Genomic DNA, 17,644 nt, shown 5'->3' on the forward strand with positions numbered 1-17,644 from the left:
AACACTCATATTAGTGTTATAGAGGACATATATTAGTTTAAGGTTACAAAACTTTTCAAAACTCAAGTAATTTCACATTCAGTACCAAAATAGTCGCAAGTATGGTCGGTAAATAGTTGCAAAACTTGTCACAAAATAGTCGCAAACAGGCAAATAGTTCCAAAATGGTGGCAAATTTGCGACGGTTGTGTGACTGTGATCTATTAGTCACAAGGCAAAATTTTGAAATCTACACATTTCGATCCAAAATGGTGACATATATCACTCTATAACACTCATATTAGGGTTATAGAGGACATATATTAGTTTAAGGTTACAAAACTTTGCAAAACTCAAGTAATGTAGAGTTTTTACTAAATCCCTAAACATTACTCATATGAGTAATGTAATATCATAAAGAGATTTGTTTGTTTTTGATATTTTGTTTCTAAACATCAGTATTTATGACTTTGGTTAAGATTTTCTTGATGAGTAATATCAAATAAGTGTAGAAATGTTTAACTTTATATGTAAGCAAATTTAAAATGTGAAAAGTGAGAAAACAAAAATCGAGAGTTGGCAAATAGTCGCATATGGGTCGCAATCTCAGGTGCTAGTCGCAAAACAGTCGCAAAATCTTCAGGTGCTAGTCGCAAATGACCGACTAGTTAGCGACTAAGAGAAAATTGGTGGAGAATAAACGTTTCAATATACGTTTGTCGCAAAACGGTCGCAAATTTGCGACTGATTTTAAAGGAAAGACAAATGGGTAAAACGACGTCGTTTAGTCATCTCATTTAGTCTTCTTCTTCTTCAACCTTGCGACATAAAATCGAATTGGGGATTATGGAAAAGCTAGGGTTCTAAAGATCCCAATTTCTGCTGAGCTTCATAAGTGTTGATCCCGATGTCTTCATCAGCTTCTTCAGGTCAGTAATCGAGAATGTAAGGTGTTAAATTCATTTTCTGTAGATTTTGATAGATACTTAATTTCTTGCGGATTGGTGAAGGAGTGAGCGATAGGTTCTCTGTGAGAGGAAGAGGGATCCCAAGACAATGTAAATGTGGTCAATTCTCTGTGATTAAGACTTCAAACACTTTGAAAAATGCGGGGAGACTCTTTCATTGTTGTCCTTTCGGATCATAGGAGGTAATGTTTTCTTAAGTTATAGAATCTTAAGGTACACAAAGCTTCTCTTGATTTGCATTTGCGTTTAGCTTTCGATCTTGCTTCGAGACATTGGTGAGGTAATGTTTTCTTAAGTTATAGAATCTTAAGGTACACAAAGCTTCTCTTGATTTGAATTTTCGTTTAGCTTTCGATCTTGCTTCGAGACATTGGTTTATCTCTCACCTTTCGTAATTTGTCTACGTTGATCTTAGTTTCACATTCTCTAGCTGCTTAGGTTTTGTTGTACGTTGTAAAAATGTGATCTTTTTGGTTATGATATGCTCTCAAGTTGTATGAACATATGCAAATTGTCCTCATGAGTGTATTTTTGTTGCAGAATAAGCATCATTTGTTTAGGTGGACCGACATATCCATGGTCGAAGAGATGGAAATGGTTGAAAGTGTGGTTGAGAAGATAGAAGGAGATGTGGGACGCTTAGCAAAAGGATTACATGAGCTTGAAGCTATCAAAGAAAGGGCAGAAAGATGTGAGAAAGAGATTGTATATCTCAAAGATGTCGTCAGTTTGTGTGAGAAAGAGGTACAAGAGTTACGAAGCTTCAAAAATATGGTTGTGTGTGGTGGTTTGGTCATGGCTATGGTGTACTATGTCTTCTTTGCATAAGAATTCTAGTTTGTGTAATGTTGTAATGTAATATTGTTTATGAGACTTTAAGCAACTCCAACTTGAACTTGTAATATATATGAGTATTTGCATAAGAATTCTAGTTTGTGTAATGTTGTCTTGTAGTATTTTCATCAATTGAATTTGGTTTTAAAATGGATATGTAGATGTCATTGGTTAGGACATTTTAACGAACACTTGGTGTGCATGAATCTTATTACTAAGTTCGACCAAACACTTAGCAAAAATCTTAGAAATTTCACAATTAGTACCAATATAGTCGCAATATTGGTCGGTCAATAGTTGCAATATTCGTCGCAAAATAGTCGCTAAATGAACAATGGTTACAAAATGGTGGCACTTTTGCTACTGTTATCTATTAGTCACAAGACAATTAGTCACTGATTTAGATTATTTTTTCCTCTTTTTTGAATAAAACACACATGCTAGAATATCTTACAAAACACATATTTATACATTTATTAAACAAATAAAAATATCTCATAATTATAAAACTCATTCATCTTCAAATTCTTCTTCTTCATCTTCCATTTTTCTCAATCCAAACCGCTCCACACCGGTCCCACAACCCGGTGGGAAATCCCTCACAGCAAAAACATTCCGGCGCTTGAACTTTAGCCCTGTCATACGATCAATCTTGCAAACACCTCCATTCTCCAAAACTGACACTCCTCGTTTCTCCACTAAAACCTCTCTATTGTTCAACGACTTAATCTTTGATGTCTCTTTATGTACTATCTTATTATTCTCCATATATAACACCTATTTCCATTCACAATCTATCAACAACAAACAAAAAAAAGAAATTTGTGACTATTTGCAAGGATGGAAGAGAGTGGGATGGAGAAATTAAATGAATGAGGTTAGTATATATAGGGTTAAAATTTTGACTAATCTACGACCGTTTCATGTAGTCACAAAAGTTTAGTACACCTACCTCTTCTGCATTTCAACGTGTTTTGTGCCAACTTTTTCTAACTAGTTTGCAACGAAAGCGTAACTAAAGTGCGACCATAATTTCAGACCAAATATCGAGTCGCAAATCAGTCGCACATGTGCAATCGGATGCGACTCATTTGCGACTAAAACAAATTAGTCTGCAATCGGACGCAAAACCGTCGTTAATGAACGACCAATTACCGACTATTTGTTTTAGTCGCCAAATAGCGACTAAATTCCAACTGCGTTTGAATTCGTCGGTAAACAGTCGTAAATTAGTCACACAAGTTTGCGACTAAAAGTTTGGTCGCAAAGTTTAGTTGCAAAACGCAGGTTTTCTTGTATCTCGATAGGTACACACATTTTTATGAAAGATGGGCATTTAATCGAGCGTCGAGGGTAAAGGCTATGAAAGATCTGGAGATATGGCCATCAGTGCAGCTTAAGGAGATTAGTGAGAAGCAGAACATAAAAGAAAATCAGCTCCAATTCACCATAGAAGCATGGCTTTAGGTTAGTAAAAGTATTTAAATAATTCTTTGATTATAGTAGCATTGCGAAACCGTTCACAAATTAAAGTATATATGTGGAATGTAACAACGAAACATAATGGAATCAATACATGGTTGAATAAACGAGGAAAGCTTTATATTAAATGGAAAAACCATCTTAATGATGATTTAATGACACCATTATGCGAACTCTAAGTTAATTAGACTTTCGTTAATTATAACATTATTAATGAAATGCAACTGATTTTACTGTTGCAGATAATCAAATGTAGGACAGTCTTGCAATGGACATATGCATATGGATACTACCTACCTAAGCATGAACAAGCTGAACGACAATTTTTCGAGTATTTGCAAGGTCAATTTTGGTACAGAAACATTTACTAATTATGTAATCTTAATATTTCCATTGATTGTAGCTAAAATTTTGTTGCCTTGTTGTTCACGGGAGGCTTAAACTTGTTTGGAGAGGCTTCATCATTGTGCTGAGGAGGAGTTAAATCAATTTCTTTGTAAAACTGAAGATCCACCCAAAAATTTCCATGGTTTCCAATCTCTCAATATCTCTCTCTCAATCTTCATCAATTATCATCTCAATCGATGGCTCCTCGTGTTCGCGGTGGAAGAGGAAGAGGAAGAGGGAAAAGGGGACCGAAGTCTCCGGTGAAGCGACCCACTGTCGTCCCTACTCGATCCACATCTTCCGGTGTGTCGAGTCGAAGACCAAGGAGCCTTCCGTCAAAGTATGAGTTCACGCCGGCGAATCCTGAAGATCCAAATCAAGAGACTGAGCAACCTCCGAATCGCCAGCCTTTACCGCAACTGAGTCTGAGAGACTATCCACCTCCGCAGCAGCTTTTCCAGTCGGGCGAAGGTGGTGGTGGTGGATCTCCTCGGGGCTCTGGTGGATCTCCTCGAGGCTCTGGAACGACTCTGTTTCGAGCATTCGGATCGACTCAAGTTAGAGGGTCTGTCTCCTCTGTTCATCGTTTAGCATCCGGATCTCCTCGCGCCTCTTAGTCTCCAGCTCCAGTTCAGCCTCCAGCGCCGGTTCATTCTCCAGTGGTTAGTCAACAACGACCACCAAGAGCCTCTATGTCTGGTCACAGTTCTCAAGCTCAAAACGTTGAAGAAGAAGAAGCTGCATCGGATGAAGAAGCTGTTGATGAAGCTACATCGGAGGAAGAAGGTTTGAGGGATTAAACGCTCTCGGAAGAAGTGCTTGCTACTTTGAATGACTTGCTGATGATGCCAGGCCGTGAGCTCTATACAACTGTCATCTCTCCGAATTTAGAGCCTGGGACGACATGGTAAGGATTCACATGTTTATAGGATTGTTTGTATAGAATTGTGTAGGATTGTCTAGAATTGTGTATAGGATTAGGTATGGTTTAGGTCTGTTTGTGTTAAGGTATGGTTTGTGTATAGGTTTAAATATGGTTTAGGGTTTAGGTATGGTTTGTGTATAGGTTCTGGTATGGTTTAGGGTTTAGGTATGGTTTGTGTATAGGTTCTGGTTCTTGTTTAGGGTTTAGGTATGGTTTGTGTATAGGTTCTTGTTTGTGTATAGATTATACTTGTGGTTAGGTCTGGTTCTTCTTTTTAGGCTATTTGTGTATAGATTATACTTGTCGATAGGTCTGGTTCTTGTTTTTAGGTCTGTTTAGGTATAGTTTGTGTAGAGGTTAATTTGTATTCTTGTGTACAGCTTACTATTTTGTTTTGTTTATTTGATTGTAGGTTTGGTAAGGATCAGGGTAAGCTGACCCGGAAAATCACCAAGTGTTTTACAAACAAGTTTGATGGACCATACAACAATTGGAGCTGTGTGCCAACTGGAAGAAGAGAAAGATACTTTCTTGAATTTGCTGTAAGCTTTTATCCCTCTTCTACTACTGTATTTTCATATTGTATTTTGATAACTAACATCTGCTTCACTCTCCTCTTGTTTTGATAGAAAACACACACCTGGCATCCCTCACTGACAGGTGTGGTTGAAGCCAAGTTCTACAAGATCATTGCAGTGTGTATGAAAGACATGGTTTGTAAGGCACGGACAAAAAGAGTGAGGCCGTATTGAATTGAGAAAACACCGTGGAGAGAGATGTGTCAGTATTAGGATACTGAAGAAGCCCAAGCCAAGAGTTCAACCACATCAGCAGCTAGGATGTCTGACCGTAATGGTCTTGGTCCTCACAAGCATGTTTCTGGTCCAAAGTCCTTTTTACAAGTGGAGCAAGAGATGGTAAGTTACATGTCTGTTTTAAATACTTGTTTTTTTTATTACTTGCTGACATCTCTGTTACTATATTTCAGGAAGTTGAATTGGGAAGACCTCCTACTATTGGAGAAGTGTTCATCAGAACTCATACCAAGAAGGATGGGACATTTGTATATAGGAAGGCGCAGGAAATCCATGAGGCATATCTCAAGAACAAGGCAGCTAAGTTGGCTGCCCTGCATGAGAATGATGAACAGTCTGATGGTACTTCGCGTCGGTCTGAGCTGTCTCATGAGGAGGATGATGAGATATTTCTTCAGGTAGTAGTCTTGTCTTTTGGTCTGTAGTCTACTTTTATCTGTTAAGCACTAATGTTTTTACTTTGTTTTGCAGTCTACTGTCACAAATGATAGAGGGGATTACTTTGGAATTGGAAGCTTAGGGGTTTACATCAACGGGAAGCGCAAGTACGCAGGAAGCAGCTCTTCTTTCACAACCCTGCAGTCACAGCTTGAGGATGCTAACCGCAAGATAGAGGAACAAGCAGCTCTACAAGCTGCACGTGAAGCAGAGGCATTGCGGGTCGCAGCATCACAAGCAGCTGAGATCAAGCATTTGACGATGGTGAAGAAGTACCTGAGTGAAACTGACCCTAATTTCCTGGCCTTCCTCAATTCCCAATCAACTCCTGCTGCGGATGATCATTCAGAGGTCCAACCAACTCCAACTCCTGCTGCTAATGCTGATGGTACTACTCCTGCTACTTAGCTGTGGTTCTTAGAGAAAAAACAATTAATTCAAAAAAGAAATAAGATAAACAATTTAAATTTTAGAAAACTTAATAATTATTGCAAATAATAAAATTTGAAACATACATGACATACGATTTATAACATACAGGACATAAAACTTAATACAATTTCTTCTTCTTATTTTTACCCTAAAACCAATAGAATTCCGACATGTGGCGCCTCTTAACACTAACCAAAGACCTTTCTTAATGTTTTAAACAATTAATGATTTAATTTTAATCACTTTAAATCTAAGATTTGTCCTAAGAGCCCATCAATGAGGATGGTCTTAAGGCTCTTAGTTAGCAATCTTGATATGGTGAACGAAACATCACAAAATCAATTATCTCTTGTTTGGTAAGCAAAGCTTAAAATTAATTACTAGTTGAGTATATAGAAAATTTTAATTGGTATATATTCTAGATCAAATTTTTGACATATTGTTCACATGAGAGCATGTACATCATGTGAGTCTCTCATTAAGTCTCCCACAATTTAAATTAACTAAAAATAGTTATAAATAGAAAATAAAAAAATAAAAAAGTGGGGGAGAATTCTCCCCTTAAAAACCTCTAAATTTGAATGATTTAGAATCATATATCTCCATAATTAAGTAAAAAGTAGGGATATGTAAGTATCACATCTACATGCTGTAAGTATCACATCTACATTGAGGGGAATCGATAAAGATCAAATATCACTATCTAGACATATCGTTATGGATTTTTCTTCATCAATATAGACATCTTAAAAAATAAAGAACTCGGGTTTTTTTTTACAGACTTACCCAGTTAGAAAAAAAAGTAAGTTAAATTGAAGTATTAATAAGTTGACAAAATTGTTTTTACTCATTTAGATCCACGATTGGGCCGAGCAACTTAAAACCCAGCAGCTTAATGGGCTTCATAGTCATCTCCTAATCGCTCCACTTAAAAAACTTTGTTCTTCTTCAGATTTCTCAGGGAAGAAGAAGAACCAGAGCGTTTACCGTCGACGAAGCACAGGTTACTTAGTGTTCCTTTTCTACTTGTTGAGTTACTTGGGTTTTCTTTAATTTACTCAAATTCATGAATTTTTTGTTCTTACGAAGATACGGCGTGTGGTAATAATGTCTGCTGGCTTGAAAATCATAGAAGAACAGCAGAAACCGATTCAGAAGTTGCAGATTTATCCGACGGCTAATGCCGGTGTTTCTCCTTTTTGGCGAGGTTTGTCAAAGTTTACATCTTTATGCTGATTTTGATATCTTTTTTTGACAAGTATGAATTTTTACTTATATTCAGTTGTTTCATATCTATCAGAGAAGTATGAAAGGGATGCTAAAAAGTATTGGGATATATTTTACAAGCATCATGGAGACAGAGTAAGCCTTTTTTATCAGTTACTTTCTTTCTCAATTCACATGTAATTGAGCTAATATTGATGCATATAAGTGTGTAACATACGGTGGATTCACTTTATTTTATTTTATTTGGTAAATGCTTTTAAGGACCCTTAAGATGAATGTTAACTATTAAGACCCTCTCTTTGATGATTTTGTGGTAGAAGTATAAAAGTGAAGAGTTTTTAAAGCTGCCACTCCTCTGAACTGGTTAGGGTGATTAATGGGTTTGAGGACTCAAGTTATTTACTGATACTAAATATCAAGTAGAGCTGTTTCGTTAGTGTTTAGTAAGTTAGGTGTTTGTTTGGACGGTGGTTCTATAGGAGAAACGGAATTATGGCCGAGTCTTGACCGGATCTTGTGTAAGGAGTGTGAGGGGCTCTGTCTTCAACTGCCTCAGCCCTTAGTTATATTTTTTCTTACCAATATAATCTAAGTTCCTTCCTGGTTCTATTATTAGGTCATATCATAACGTTGACATTAGTGCTTTGTGAAATTTGAGTGTGAGCTCACTATGCTAATGATATTACTGTACTTTATATGATAAAAATTTCTTGTACTTCATCAGTTTTTCAAAGACCGCCACTACTTGGACAAGGAATGGAATAGCTATTTTTCCGTGAGTATCAAAACTAGTTCTTTTTGTATCTGCTGCATTACCTATTATAGTATTTAACCTGAGTTTGACTTATTCACTTTTTCAGGGTAGTGGGAAAAAAGTCATTCTTGAGGTAATCACAAATGCTCAAGCTGTTACTCATCTATATCTAGCTATTTTGTTATTCTGGTGAGCAATTGGTCTTGATTTGCAGGTTGGTTGTGGAGCTGGAAACACCATCTTTCCGTTGATTGCCACATATCCAGACATTTTTGTTTATGCATGTGATTTTTCACCACGAGCCGTCGAATTGGTCAAGGTTGCTCATTATTCTTCTCTAATGTTTGCTTTTCGTTGTTTGATTTGTCTTTGCTAGTGAGGTTAATTTATTCAGCTCTATGATGTAAGTTTTAATTTGCTGGGGATAACTGATAAACTTATTACTGCATTATGAATGAGTACCTTAAACGTACTGATAATCTTGCGATTTATAGTAATAGTCTATTAAGTCTTTGCATCTCTTAAGCACTTTTAAAAGGTCCACCTTAACTTATACCTGAGTAGTTTTCACCACCAGATGGAATAGTGTACGATTTGTCATGTGCTTCATAACCTTTTGTTTACTGGCCTCTGTTGAATTTGATCAGATTGTATTTAACTTGTTATGACATTCAGGCTCATGACGAATACACAGAGACGCGTGTGTGTGCATTTGCTTGTGACTTGACAGGGGATGGTCTTGACAAGCATATTTCTCCATCTTCAGTTGATATTGTGACCATGGTATTTTTCCTAACAAATTTATATTATTGTGTTAACTAGGTAGAAGATAAGGATCCATCAAATTATCTTAGTAAAAGATTAACACTCCTCTCTAATTGCGCCCCTGGTTTTTGTTTCTTTGAGTATATAATGTTTAGGCCTTTTCTTTTCTCATCATGGATTATTTCTCATGTTCAATACTTGTTGAACAGATATTCGTTTTATCTGCGGTATCCCCAGAGAAGATGGCCTCAGTATTGCAGAACATTAAGAAAGTGCTTAAGGTATCAAACACATCCTTTCTCATGTACTTCTGGGCATCCATCTTCTTCTGTTAAACTGAATTCCTCATGTTGAGTTACTTTCGTATTATTCTGTTTTCAGCCGAATGGGTGTATCCTTTTCCGTGACTATGCTGTCGGTGATCTTGCTCAGGTTTGATCCACCTTTTATTATTTCAGAAATTCAAAGTTGTCGCTTCTCATATGGATGCCCATTTTGATGCACTTGAAACGAGTCTCTTTAACTTTGAATTTTTTGTTGAAAAGAAAAAACCTTCCACTACAGTTTCATGCTTTAAAAAAAAAAGACATTGTGGTCTGGCTTTCCTTTTAAGAAGAACACCCAGTTTTAGGGAGATTTAGTATCCTTTAGAATACGAAGGCATGGTTACCCATTATGTGTTTCAGTATTTTATCAACAGGAGAGGTTTTCTGGGAAGGATCAGAAGATCAGCGAGAACTTTTATGTGAGAGGTGATGGCACTGTAAGTTCTTTCTTTCTTCTGTGCTATTTCTTTGCTGTACACATTTCTATTTTTTGTCAGATCTGTGATGATTACCTTTTCTATGCAGCGTGCATTCTACTTTTCTAATGAATTCCTAGAAACTCTGTTTTCCGAACAAGGATTTGAAGTTGAGAAGCTTGATGTTTGCTGCAAACAAGTTGAGAATCGTTCACGCGAACTGGTCATGAATCGGCGCTGGGTCCAAGCTACATTTCGTCGATCGCATGGCAACCAAAACCCTGGCGATAGTTTATCTCCTGCCAAATTAGACAAATCTGAACAACATGATAGCATTCAGTCTAAATCTGAGGAGCAGGAAAGAAAAGAGATTATCGATAACACTGACATTGACATATCTGATGGTCTGGCTATGGAAATGTTTGGAGCCTCCCCATCAAGTCATGAGGTAAGAGACTTCGGTAATTTCATTGTTTTTACATATTTCGTCGAAGAGTATTATTATTTTGATTCTACGCTTACAAGTTCATCTCTGTTTTTCTATCCGATTTCTTATCATAGATGACCGTGGTTAAGCTTAGGGATTCTGATTTTAAAATCAAACTTTTGTCCAAAGAATATCAGCATACTTGCAAATCTACGGGGTTGATGCTCTGGGAGTCTGCTCGGCTTATGGCTTCTGTTCTTGACAGGAACCCAAACATTGTGTCTGGAAAACGGGTGTTGGAATTGGGTTGTGGCTGCACAGGAATTTGCTCGATGGTAGCTGCCAGATCAGCTAACCTTGTGGTAGCTACCGATGCAGACACGAAGGCACTTACACTACTGACAGAGAACATCACAATGAACCTCCAATCTTCTTTACTTGGAAAACTGAAAACAGGTGTACTTGAATGGGGTAACAAAGAACATACAGAAAGCATTAAGCGTTTGGCTTGTGAGGGATTTGAAGTTATCATCGGGACAGATGTTACCTATGTAGCTGAAGCCATTATACCTTTATTTGAAACCGCAAAAGAATTGATCTTACGGAAAATGGGAGACTTAGAGATGCAAGAAAAGCCGGCATTGATTCTATGCCATGTTTTCAGAAGGGTTGATGAACCTTCTCTCCTGTCAGCTGCATCTAAGTATGGGTTTAAGCTTGCAGACAGATGGGCTGCGAATTCAATGGAATCTCCTATTGGGAACATCATTGACAGTTGGTTTTCCGAAAAGGATTTGGTCGCGGAAATCCCAAGTTCTGCGTTGCATATTCTTTACTTTCAGATGGAGTAACTATGGGGTGGAGGATCAAGTGTTGATTACATAGAGTTTTTATTTTATTTTTCTCATTGAATCTTAATCAATGAATGTTATACATGTATCCTTGATCAGTGGATTGCGTTGGGTGATCTTTTTCTTTGTACTGTAAGAATCTGACTTCTATGAGCAGTGAGTTTTTTTGGGTATGAAACGATTACAAAAATAAATTAAGGCTTTGAATGGTTGTGTAGAATGCTGCAGACCAGACTAAAATCGGATCAGTCCGCATTTAATTCACCATTCACTATTCCGGATTAGTATGCACTGTTGCATATTAAAAATCTCCAAACTAGTATGCCGCTGAACATACTACTCTATACCATCATAAATTCAATGTTTGTCTACATTTTTTCATTCTACTCTCTAAAAGCTCCATACCAATATAAATTCCATACCAACATACAATTGTCTGCTCCATACTACAGTCCGACATTTTGCATACTAAAATATTTATATGCATTCTTCAGTCCGCATCATATGGACTAACCATTCAAAGCCTAAAAGTGCATTAAAAAGGCTAAGGGAGCTGTTTGTAAGGAATTTTAACTTTTAAGTTAGTCTTATAGTTCCCAATCACATTTTAAAAGTTCTAAAATATCCTCAAAAGTTTTCACATCCCACATTTTTTTGTTTTGTTTTATTTCTATAGAAGATATTGAAAAAATAACATGTATTTTTTCAGAAAAAACTAGCATGTGTATATATATATATATATATATATATATATATATATATATATATATATATATATATATCTTCCAAACTACAATATATTTTCACAGAAAACTCAAGTAAGATTCAAACCAAAACCATTTCTTATTTATAAGAACTTCAACAAAACAATGGGGAACACTCCGATTACAAAGGAAATATAGAACGTTCTAAATTTTTTGCATAAACCATAATTTGTCCAAATGATAAAATTAACAAAATAAACCATAATTTGCGGTTCCAATTATGAGTGAGACCACAAACCATAATTTGTCGCATCTTCTTATTTTTCACGATTTTTCTCTTTTATGCTTGCCATTCTCATAATTTTTTCCCAAATATGACAGATCTATATTGTAACATTTGATTTCAAACTTTCAACGCTATTTTTTTTAATAACATTTTTTATTACTTGACCGAACAAGGTGAAATTCCGGCGGCTGATAACCGCCAAACGAATAGTCGGCGATTGTACTGCCAAATAAGCGCGTTTTATAACAAGGTAGTCATCCAACGTATATAGGATGACAGACATGCATTGTTCGAATTCTTCCAGCTAAAACACGTTTAACTGTGGAGTTCTCTCAGAATTTTTGACCGAAGTGCACTTTGGTGACATAGCTGGTCATACCAATTCTTTTAAGCTCTCCTCATCCACTACCATATTTTCTGAAACCACGGTGTTACAGCTAAGGAAGTTGTCAAACACCTATCGACAAGAACATACGAAGACTTTTAGAAATCTAGACGGTCACTTAGGCTTTTCTTAGGCGCTAGGCACTCAAGAGACAATTATACAACGTCTATATTTCTTCTTAGAATAAGTGTTGTTTTATATTTTTAATGCAGGTTTTTGATAAAAGTTTCAGATTTATCTTTACTACTACACTGAATTATCCTATAAAAGGTGAAAATACAAACTTTATTGTTTTTATAATATGTGTAAGATACTTTAAATGAAACTTATAATGAAACATATTGAAAATATTAATGAGTGGTTGTAGAACCAACAAAATATTTTCAAATCTAAAAGAAAGTCGGTTCATCTATCGGATTTAACTATATATATATATATATATATATATATTGTGACCATATACCTTAAATTCGTAATGATATACGTGTTGTACGAATAAAAAATTGCATTGTCCAAATCAAACTCTAGAGCTCTAAATGCATTAGAGACTATTATAGGGTACAACAATCTTATAAAAGTCAACCAAATCAATTGTTTTTTCCTAAATATGAAAGATCTATCTTACTCCCCTATTTCATTTCGTCCATTAATAACTTATCATCTAATACATCAAAAAAATTGTTCTCTTTCATAAAAATCAGTTGCATTAGTTAATATGTATTTTTCGTATAAGATTCTAGGTCGACCCAGATTTAAGAGATTCATTCAGTAAGAACCTCTCCCAACCAAAAATCTATTTGCTTTACATCATCATATTCTAGCACATGCGATTATGATGAATGGTTCCACAAACAACTCCAAGACATACATCAATCCCCGCAATATTTTGGATCTCTAACTGAGGATTCGGCCTAAGCAAAACTCATGATAAAAAACTTCATACCACAATAAACAATTCTGCCTACAACACTCTAGAATTTCTGATAAACTTTGATCAAATAATCAGCAAAAAGTAAACTCTAAAAATCGAATTCAAGACTTGGTACTAATTAGTATAATTTTGTAAATGGTTATTTTACTAAATACTCACTAAATACAAATTAAAGTTTATAGTTTTTGTCAATTTCAATTCACGCCCTCACTATAGTGTTGCCACGAGCAAGTTCCAAGATTAGAGTCACTCAAAGGCCTCCATCTTGAGGGAGCATATAGAGAATATAAGAATATGTGCAAAAGGGTTAAACTGTAATCGTCTTTTACCTAATTTATCATATTTTTTTTGTATATATATATATATATATATATATATATACGTCATGCAAAGAGACCTAAAGGCGGTGCGGTGTGGGAGCCGAAACTTGCACAATCGAAATTTGTATAGGGTTTCTTTTAGGAATACAATTTCGCGAGAATTTCAAAGAACAACAGAAAAACTTGTAACCAAAGATGGTGTTCTTGATATTATTAATGATAGGATTAGGTTTTGATCGTATAAAGAACTAGATCTCGAAAAGAAAAGTGTTTGTTGTTTTTGTGGTGATTGCCTTCGAATATCTGAGCTTTTGTGTACTCTGAAGTCGAGAGCGTTTTCTTCTGTCTCTTTGGCGAAGTCCTAGAGTCGCATTATATAGAGATGATAAACCGCCTCACCAACGATATTCTCGGAAGATTTACATTTTCCTCGGAGTCGGCTTAGAATATCGCGGATAAGGATACTTTCCTTATTCTTCGAAAGTTTTTGAAAGATTTCCCGATTTGCCATGATCCTTCAAGATTCTTCCCTATCATTTCCGAGTATCCCGGAAATAATTATTCTTTTTCGGAAAAGATACCGTTCTATTCAGAAGTGATCTTTTTAAATGAATATTTTACCAAGTATTTGACTCGGGTGATCCGACAAACTTCTCCTCGGACCACCCTGGACCACCCTGAAGACTTCTCCTCGGGTGATTTTATTCGGGAAACGACCTCGGGACACTTGGTGAAGTCGGCTCGGGGTACGGTGATGGTATGTCTTGTACCCGAGGCGATTATGAACTGTCCCGAAAATGTCTCCGAGGCGACGAAGCAAAACAAGGTGTACCCCGAGGTGGTAAAAAGGGTCCCCGAGGCGATGATAGTTTACCCCGAGGTGATGATTACGTCCTGCGGTGATGAAGTCAAACAGAGTGTACCCCGAGGCGATGACCACGAGGTGTTTTCATCCTTGATGTTTGGCTCGGTCTAAAGGAATGGGTTAAACCCGACCCCAACATGCGGTATTCAAACATTTTTTGAATAACGCATCTATGTTCTCCATGTAATTTATACAAATTGCCGTTTTCTATAAATAAATAGAAGAGGATAATATCTTGGAATTAAAACCAATTGATAAAATTATAGACTGCTTTCAATATCAAAAGCATTTTTTACCCAGCGGTCCAAAGAAAACCGCCTCGGATAATACACAAATTGTGTTTTTCTTTTTTGTTTGATATTTTATTAATATACACCTGCAAAACAAAAGAAAAACTCTCTCTCACTCACTAATCCGCATCCTCTTAGATTTGTACAATAATATAATTTGTTATTCTTTTCTTTTAAATAGGTATTTTATACAAACTACAAAATTTACATAATATAATTTTTTTAATAGGTATTTTATAAAAACAGAATAATAATCATAATTCATATTGTACCGCTTATTATACACTACTTGTCCCGCATTACGCATGTACCGCAGTTTAACCGTACCACTTTCTTAATTCATTTACCATGCACTAATACGCTGTCACTATTCGGATCCATAATTTTACTCTTCTCTGCTAATTATATAAAAAAAAAATTGGGTAGGAAAGTATATTTAAGTTTCTAATTAGCAAATATGATAGTTTTCTTTAGGATTTTGGTATTGAGTAGTTTTTACTATACCTGTTACATGTCTACCTTCACCAAAATTATATATTTACAATACAACCATTGGATTTAAGATAGAAAGAAAATAAATTAAAATAAAAATGAGAAAAATCAATGCTTTCCATCATAATAAGGTTTTGGATTTTCTAATAAACCTTAAAATTAATTGATTTAAAAGTAGAAATCGATGTGTCAGAGCTATCGCCATGGCGACCCGTTTTGGAATACCGCCCATTGAAGAGACTACTCGAACTAATAGAGTTTCTAGCTATGTTTAGGAGCTTTTCTGCTATCGACGTCTTCAATATAAAATATAATACGAAAAATAACAAAAATAACATCATATAGAACAAAATTAATATTCGTACATATTAATTAAAAAAAAACATTTTATAAGGAGTAAAATAGTATATATTATAGTTTACATGATAACTATTATACGGTTATGGTTTTTTTTAGCGGCCAATGGTTTTATTAAAAAGCCTAATAGACTAGTACAGAAAGGACAGCAGTTACATAATTAAAACAAAAATTAATAGTCCTAAAAACATATCTAAGCTCAACAAATCATATATATATTCATCTCCATTGTCAATTTTAGATTATCATCGTATAAGTAATCATTCTTTCATCCTCTTCCACTATATTTATGTATCTATTTTTTATGTTCTTATATCAGTTGAAAATAAATAAAAACATCATTGTAAAAATTTGATTCTAAATTTATTTTAGAAAATATGATATATATCTAACATTGTTTTCAGTTTTTATTTATTAACTTATTTTTTCTTTATTTTTCATATTTTTAATTTAAATTTACATATGTAAAATTAAAGTGTTGAAGGCTATAACAAAACTTTTAGGTTATTGGTGATGGAGAGTTAAAAATATCAATTCCAAATTTCCAAACATCGCACAACAAAGAAATGAAGTTGAACAAATCCATCTCCATTCTCTACTTTGGATGTTTGATTATTTTCCAAAATACTCATATACTTGTTTTTTAATTATGCAATACTTAATAAATTTAATTCTTATAATACATTTATCAAATAATTTTTTCTTACATCTTTCTTATCTCAAATAAATTGTTGTAATTCATTCTTAATATATGTATCATTATCTTTAGTTTTATGATCTAATAGATAATTATACAAAGATCGTTATAATGTATTTTATTTAAAATTTGAGGTTTAAGTGTTTTTTGAAAACAAAAAGAGCTTCATCAAAAAAATTTGGTCTTTAAGATTAAAAAATTGAAATCATATGTTTTATGATGAAATTAAATTTAGTTAGAAAAAAAATTAGAATTTGACCTATCACTCATACTTAAATAGAGTGGAATATAGAAGAAAAAAAACTATAATTAAACCAAAGTCATGTTATTAAATCCTATAAGGATGAAACCATTAGTATGAAATCTAGCAATAGAATTTAAATTGATGAGTGAAATTAAAATTTAAGAATAAGATAGAAGCGCTCCTTGGAGTTTTTTAAAAAAATTAGATTGAACTTCATATGATTTTTAAGAAAAAGAATTTACTTTGTCATTTACAAAATAATATGAATTTGAACCTGTATTATGTGTGAGTTTATATCAACACACAAACAAATTAGGAGCTTTTGCAAAAATGTCACTTTTTCAATGCCACTTTTCAAAAATACCCCTTTTTAAAAACCTTATAAAAAATGCTCTTAAAAATATAAGATTTACCCAAATATGTATGTAATATTATTAAAACATACACAAACTACATTTCTATGTATCTAAAATCTTATAAATACTTTATAAATACCTTATAAATGCATTTTAAATATCTTTAAAAACCTTTAAAATATCTTGTAAAACATTTGAAAACCCTTAAAAATCCTTTAAAATAACTTGTAAAACCTTTAAAAACACCTTGTAAAACCTTATAAATACTTGGATCGAGTCTTCAAGTAGTAGTTACAATCCATAAGTATCTTATAAACCTAATAAAACTTTATAAAAATTTCAGATTTAAAAAGGGGCATTTTTGAAAATGGACATCTAAAATGGGCATTTTTAAAAAGGGGTACACCAAAAGGGGTATTTTTAACAATTTCCCTAATTATGTGTGAGTTTATATCAACAATATATTTTGTATAAGTATTATATAACATGTGTTTACTATACAGGACATTTATTTTGTAAAAGTAATATATAACAATTATTTGTTAATGTATACATAAATAAATAACAAGTAAAATAAAAACCACTAAAATATGAGCAAATGCAAGATATCAAATTTTAAAAGAGTTTTAAATTTTTTCCAATAATACTTATATTAAAAAAAAATTATTTTATATAAAAATCTTTGCCGCGT

At 34.3% G+C, this 17,644-nt stretch overlaps 2 protein-coding genes across 3 annotated transcripts; both read left to right on the forward strand.

Annotated features, from left to right (window-relative positions):
• The first annotated feature begins 5,171 nt into the window (after positions 1–5,171).
• Positions 5,172–6,525, forward strand: LOC110229455. Its single transcript, XM_021029683.1, has 2 exons — positions 5,172–5,492; positions 5,564–6,525. Exons 1-2 carry the CDS (start codon positions 5,415–5,417, stop codon positions 5,813–5,815), a joined length of 330 nt encoding a protein of 109 aa, XP_020885342.1. The 5' UTR covers positions 5,172–5,414; the 3' UTR covers positions 5,816–6,525.
• A 606-nt stretch (positions 6,526–7,131) lies between these two features.
• LOC9315013 (uncharacterized methyltransferase C3H7.11) lies at positions 7,132–11,220 on the forward strand. 2 transcript variants are annotated; one of them, XM_021029450.1, is made up of 12 exons: positions 7,132–7,263; positions 7,350–7,467; positions 7,561–7,622; positions 8,212–8,262; positions 8,348–8,374; positions 8,456–8,560; positions 8,917–9,024; positions 9,216–9,287; positions 9,388–9,438; positions 9,707–9,769; positions 9,858–10,196; positions 10,310–11,220. In XM_021029450.1, exons 2-12 carry the CDS (start codon positions 7,368–7,370, stop codon positions 11,024–11,026), a joined length of 1,695 nt encoding a protein of 564 aa, XP_020885109.1. In that variant the 5' UTR covers positions 7,132–7,263; positions 7,350–7,367; the 3' UTR covers positions 11,027–11,220. The 2 variants fall into 2 exon arrangements, with proteins under 2 accessions (XP_020885109.1, XP_020885110.1); XM_021029451.1 differs by having other exon boundaries at positions 10,441–10,947.
• Positions 11,221–17,644: the final 6,424 nt, after the last annotated feature.

Source organism: Arabidopsis lyrata, assembly GCF_000004255.2.
Source record: "Arabidopsis lyrata subsp. lyrata unplaced genomic scaffold ARALYscaffold_4, whole genome shotgun sequence".
Taxonomy (NCBI): Eukaryota; Viridiplantae; Streptophyta; class Magnoliopsida; order Brassicales; family Brassicaceae; genus Arabidopsis; species Arabidopsis lyrata.

Bases quoted from the DNA above. Each gene is read 5' to 3' on its own strand.
- LOC110229455 (XM_021029683.1), top strand. From the start codon at position 5,415: ATGTCTGACCGTAATGGTCTTGGTCCTCACAAGCATGTTTCTGGTCCA. The intron at 5,493-5,563 runs GTAAGTTACATG...ACTATATTTCAG, and splicing joins TACAAGTGGAGCAAGAGATG to GAAGTTGAATTGGGAAGACC.
- LOC9315013 (XM_021029450.1), top strand. From the start codon at position 7,368: ATGTCTGCTGGCTTGAAAATCATAGAAGAACAGCAGAAACCGATTCAG. The intron at 7,468-7,560 runs GTTTGTCAAAGT...CATATCTATCAG, and splicing joins TGTTTCTCCTTTTTGGCGAG to AGAAGTATGAAAGGGATGCT. The intron at 9,770-9,857 runs GTAAGTTCTTTC...TTTTCTATGCAG, and splicing joins ATGTGAGAGGTGATGGCACT to CGTGCATTCTACTTTTCTAA.